The 6,287-nt window shown below is 36.5% G+C and overlaps 1 protein-coding gene across 1 annotated transcript; it reads right to left on the minus strand.

Moving 5' to 3' along the window:
- Positions 1-275: 275 nt before the first annotated feature.
- Positions 276-2,380, minus strand: LOC149570923 (cytochrome P450 71AU50-like). The gene is made up of 2 exons (XM_089812477.1): positions 1,269-2,380; positions 276-1,087 (listed from the first exon to the last, which is right to left on the minus strand). The coding sequence occupies exons 1-2, from the start codon at positions 2,196-2,198 to the stop codon at positions 476-478; spliced, it is 1,542 nt and encodes a 513-aa protein (XP_089668603.1). The 5' UTR covers positions 2,199-2,380; the 3' UTR covers positions 276-475.
- Positions 2,381-6,287: the final 3,907 nt, after the last annotated feature.

Raw genomic sequence — 6,287 nt, forward strand, 5'->3', positions numbered from 1 at the left:
TAAAAACTTTATGGTTGCAAAAAGTAATTAAATAATAAATTGTTTTCATTAGACAAACAAATAAGGGAAAAAGTTGCACTCCCTAATGTACCACAAAACAACCATTTAAATTATCAATAAATATATTGTACTGAATTATTTTAAATGCAATAAATATGGAAACTTTATAATTCAAAAAGTAATTGAATAATAAAAATTAGACAAACAAATTAAAAAGTTAAAATACATTCTATGCTATAGTTTGCTGCCGTAACTAATAAATATGCGAAGACTCAGAAAAGAAAACTACAAGTGTCTTTTATTATAATCCACTAATAAAAAGAGTACGAGGTAGTCCCATATCACTGTCACCATATGTAAACCCAAAAACTATGGCATAGTGTCGTGGACTTTAAAACTCACTTAATTACTTACTTACTTTTATATGAATATCAAACATGGAATAACTTTTTTAAGGAGCGCGGACTCTACATTCTTAAACAGGATAATCAGCAGTGAGCCTCCACGAAGGACGGGCAAACAGTGGATTTTTTCTTGGAATAGCGAGTCCAAACTCTTCCTCCAAATCCACGTCACCATCCACTGTCCAATCAAAGCAATGGAGGAGCTGAGCAAGTGCCAACTCAACCGTGGAGAGGCCCGAGGAAATCCCAGGGCATCCTCTTCTTCCCGTTCCAAACGGCAGCAGATCGAAGTCCTGACCTTTTACGTCCTTATTACTCCCTACAAACCTCTCCGGCTTAAACTGCTGAGCATCTTTCCAAACGTTCTCATCCCTTCCAATCGCCCACACATTCACAAACAGTCTCGTCTTTGCCGGAATGAAATATCCGTCCACGTGGCACCCTTCCATCGACTCGTGAGGAATGAGCAGAGGCAATGGCGGATGCAGTCGAAATGTTTCCTTCACCACGCATCGCAAATAGTCCAGCTTCACGACGTCGCTCTCCTGTACCATGCGATCTCTGCCTACCACCGATTCGATCTCTTGCTGTGCTCGAGCAAGAGTGGCAGGATTTCTGAGCAGCTGACTCATCGCCCATTCCAGTAATGTCGATGATGTTTCCGTTCCCGCACTCAACATGTCCTGCACGTAAAGTTGCAAACCTGAGTGATCCTTGACAAGCTTGGTCTAATAAACAATAGCGATAAAAAGGGCCAGCTAAGCAGTAAATAAGATCTGATTCGCAGTGTACAATACCAGGATAAGCAGCAAAGTTTAAAACTATTTGTGAAAGTCAATTATAAAGCTTTCTCGATCAGCTTACCACGATGATGCATTTAATGTGGACTCGGGAGATTATCTGACCCTCCGTTTCAGCCATGTCAAGCAGCATGTCCACCATATCTTCAACGCGATCTTCTTCCTCGTTAGGGCAGTTTCCTCCTCTTCCCAATCTGCGATCTATGTGCTCGTCGATTACTTTTTCAGAAAACCCATCCAGTAGTTTGTGAAGAGCCTTCATGCGACGCTGAAATCCTCCGAAATCAAACCACTCGAGAAAAGGAATGAAATCGCCCACGCAAAAGGCGCCTCCCATGGCGAAGACCTCGTCAACCATTTCCTTGAAACCCTGCCCTCCAATTTCCTTCAATTCGTGGTCCGAGTACGTTCTGCTGGCAAACATTCTGCAGATGATATTTCGAGAGAGGGAGGAGAATGTCCTCTTCATATCCACACATTTTGCTCCTCCTTCACTTTCCTTCCAGATGGAGGCCACCGTGGCAGACACTTCTTCCTCTCTCACAAACCTGAAAGACTCATTTCTCTTAGCCGTGAGAAGCTCCACCGTACAAAGCTTTCTGAGATGCCTCCAGTAACTTCCATAGTGGCCAAACGCCACGTCTTGATGATTATAACAGACATATTTCCCATGCGCACACACTGCTCTGTTGGCGAAGGCTAAATCGTTGGTTTTGAGGAATTCTTTTGCCATGGCAGGGGAAGATGCGACAATGGTGCGCACAGAGCCGAGGCGCAGAAACAAAATGGGTCCGTATTTCTTTGCCAGATCCGCCAGAGACTGATGAGGAAGGTTTCCCAAAAGATGGAGATTTCCTATGAGAGGCCATGGACGCGGTCCGGGAGGCAACTTCACTTTCCTGCCATTGCTAATCAGCTTGTACAGAAACCAGCTTGTTAAGAAAAAGACGAACCCAAGTCCTAAATTGACGGGCTCTTTCAGGGAGGAATCCATGCTGCTGCTACTGAGGAAAGAGAAATTCGCAGTTGTGTTGAAAGCAGGAATACTGGTAGGACACGACAAGGCGGAGACAGATAGAGCAGCTTCCCATTCTCACCAGTTGTCGCATAAATACAAACTTTGTAAATATAATAATCATTGTCCAAGACAAAACAAAATCAACACCTCTATCGCATAAATTGTGAAGTTTTCAGCATTTAGTATGTATACACTTTCTAAATATAATAATTGTTTTTAAATTTTAAAAAATCAACACATCATATCACATCAATTATAAAGTTTTTACTTTTGGAGATAGTGGGTTGTAAAGCATTTGTTCATTATTGTATTTCATAGATATCAATGATATTTGAAAATATTTTTAAAAAAAAAATTGCATCATCTTTGTACATTCTTATTTTAATTATTCTTGTTTTTTATGGTCACAAAGATATCTATTTTGTAACTATAATAAATATTTTCTTAAAAAACTAACATATCTCATCACATCAACTTTAAAGTCTTCATCTCTCTATTATGTTCTTGGAGAATGCTTTTGTAGAAAGTTTTTCTATTTATCTAATTTCTTATGAACAGCATTTACATTTAAAGATGTTTTAAATTTCTATATTATCTATTATGTATCAAAATTGTTAATGTTTTACAAATTAGCAATACAAGAAATGTGATTAACTTTTTTCATATATCACATTTATGCACCATTTTGAATTGATGGTGCCCCAATTTAGTCATTGCTTCCAACTAACACAATTGCTTATACATTGCAAATTCTATAGTCAATATCTACTTAATGACAATCCTTTTGTTATAAGACATGAATATTCATGTATTATCTTCATTTCTTGTTACTATTAGAGAACATATTAATGTAATTATTATAAACATATTTATTCCACTAGAATGAAGCATTATGTTTATATTTTTTGATATACATATGAATCCTATCAAAATTATAGATCTTTTCGAAGTCGACAATACAAAAGTGTGTTTAACTCTTTTCACGTATGACAATTATGTATTATTGTCAATTGACAATACCTCAATTTAGTAAATATTTCCTTATACCTTAATTATCTATACATTAACAATTCTATAGAAAATATGTATTTAATGGAAATCATTTTACTATCAAGGCATCAATATGTACATTTTATTTATTTCTTATCACTATTAAAACCCATATTGAAATTGCAAACTAAATGGTAGTGTACCCCGCCCCGGCCCCCACCCCCTTTGCCCAAAAAAAATAAAATTGGTTGAAATTGAATTTTTAAGGGTCAAAGCATGGAGAGAGGGTTGTTGTGGGAGAAATAAACTAGAATGCTCAAGTTGTTGGTATCAGAGGATACTCTAGAAAATGTGGCAATGTTTTGAGAAATGAGGTGGAAGTGCTTGTGCTCTTGTGGGGAGTAGAGTTAGCTAGCAACATGTGATTTCAAAATTTGATTGTGGAGGGAGATTCTATGTTAGTCATTGAAAATGTCAAGGGGGGGTATCAAGATGAGTGAGAATGTGACATCAATCATTAGGACACCTAGTGTATTCTAAATTGTCTTAATGATGTTAGGATACAACATGTCTATAGAGAAGGAAGCCATGTGGCGGACAACCTGGCATAATATAGACAAAAATTCATCAATGCTCAAGTCTGGCAGAATGAGCAAGATCTTCCAATGGTAACCAAATCATGCATGCAAAAAGAGTCCTTTACATGATGGAGTACAACTTGATATATGACAAAGAGTGTATTTTCACAATGGGCTTAATGATGGCAATTTACATGACCACTAACTTTTTTGATTCTTTAGTGGGTCACATCATGATGGTGATCAATTTAGAAGAGGATTTTATTTATTATACTGCTACCTCTAGTGAGAAGTTGACAATCATTACTTGTGATGGGAATTGGAAAATCGATATTCAATGCAATATTTGGGATGAATCTTACATCATCGAAGATGGATTTTCAAATCCTAAGATTGGGCTTCAAAAGGAAATCAATGAAGCATTATGTTTATATTTTTTGATATACATATGAATCCTATCAAAATTATAGATCTTTTCGAAGTTGACAATACAAAAGTGTGTTTAACTCTTTTCATGTATGACAATTATGTATTATTGTCAATTGACAATACCTCAATTTAGTAAATATTTCCTTATACCTTAATTATCTATACATTAAAAATTCTATAGAAAATATGTATTTAATGGAAATCCTTTTACTATCAGGGCATCAATATGTACATTTTATTTATTTCTTATCACTATTAAAACCCATATTGAAATTGCAAACTAAATGGTATTGCACCCCACCCCACATGCCCCCCCCCCCCCCGCCCACCCCCACCAAAAAAAACAAAAACTAGTTGAAATTGAATTTTTATGGGTCAAAGCATGGAGAGAGGGTTATTTTTGGGAGAAATAAACTGGAATGCTCAAGTTGTTGGTATCAGAGGATACTCTAGAAAATAATGAGGTAGAAGTGCTTGTGCTCTTGTGGAGAGTAGAGTTAGCTAGCAACATGTGAATTCAAAATTTGATTGTGGAGGGAGATTCTATGTTAGTCATTAAAAATGTCAAGGGGGTATCAAGATGAGTGGGAATGTGACATCTATCGTTAGGACACCTAGTGTATTCTGAATTGTCTTAATGATGTTAGGCTACAACACGTCTACAGAGAAGGAACCCATGTGGTGGATAGCCTAGCATAATATAGACATGAATTCATTAATGCTCAAGTCTAGCAGAATGAGCAAGATCTTCCGATGGTAACCAAATCATGCATGCAAAAAGAGTCTTTTAAATGATGGAGTACAACTTGATGTATGACAAAGAGTGTATTTTCAAAATGGACTTAATGATGGCAATTTACATGACCACTAACTTTTTTGATTCTTTAGTGGGTCACGTCATGATGGTGATAAATTTAGAAGAGGATTTTATTTATTATACTGCTACCTCTAGTGAAAAGTTGGCAATCAATACTTGTGATGGGAATTGGAAAATTGATATTCAATGCAATATTTGGGATGATATCTTACATCATCGAAGATGGATTTTCAAATCCTAAGAGTGGGCTTCAAAAGGAAATCACAAATACAATGTGATTTGGAAATTTAATTAGCATTGTAACTTAATTGCTATGATTCCTAAATGGCCTTTATTCACTTGGGGTTTTCATAATTTCAAATGTCATTGCTTGGTGTGTAAGGATCCGACTCTGGTTTTTCTCAACAATTTGTTTAGACAAGTGAAGGATATGGTGGCTGAAATTAAGGAAGGGGAAGAAGATCTAGTAGTGGACCTTGACAACAACAAGGTCATGGTGGGAGCTAATTTGAGTATTGAATCATCTAGAATCGAGAGGGTTGTTAGGGAAGACAAAGTGATGTGGTCTCATTTAAAGGAAGGAGGTTTCAACCCCTTCATGGGAAACATCGAGGGTCATGATGAGACAATCAATTGGTAGTTTTTTGACTCTTGGAAGAAGCATTGGGTTACCATTGATAGGATCTCATTTGAGGTCACTGAAGAGGTGATAGCTAATGTAACTACCTTGTAAATGGAAGGAAAATCATGGAGGAAGCAACCTATAGTGGTGGACAAGACAAGCCTCAGGAACTTTTTTTTGCTCTGACAAGGTCCCTATCCACTTTCATGGTGATTTTGCATGAAAAAACTTTCATGAAATATGGGATATGGTCTACTATGTCATTTTGTGCTATGTTACTATGAAGGAAAGGGTTAAGGTTTGTTATTACTATCGTTTTCCTATTCTAAATCACTTGCAGAAAAAAAAAAAAAAATTCCTTCTTTTTTCTCCTATTACATTCTATTTAGGATTGTGTGTGGAATATTAGGAAGAAATGTGAGGAGGGGAAAAATTAATTTGTTTATCATAAAGCTTTGATTTTTTATCCTTTTAAATTTTACAAAGGCCTTCACTATTGAGCCTTAACTAGTCACCCCTAAAAATTATTGGCCAAAGTTCCTCCCCTCCTACCAAACTCAAGCTTGAAGAGGACCCTATTGCCTTGGATAAGAAGATTAAGAATGAAAAAATTAAAATCTTCATTGTCA

This window comes from Cupressus sempervirens, chromosome 2 (genome assembly GCF_028749045.1).
Source record: "Cupressus sempervirens isolate cs-2001-9-10 chromosome 2, ASM2874904v1, whole genome shotgun sequence".
Classification (NCBI taxonomy): Eukaryota; Viridiplantae; Streptophyta; class Pinopsida; order Cupressales; family Cupressaceae; genus Cupressus; species Cupressus sempervirens.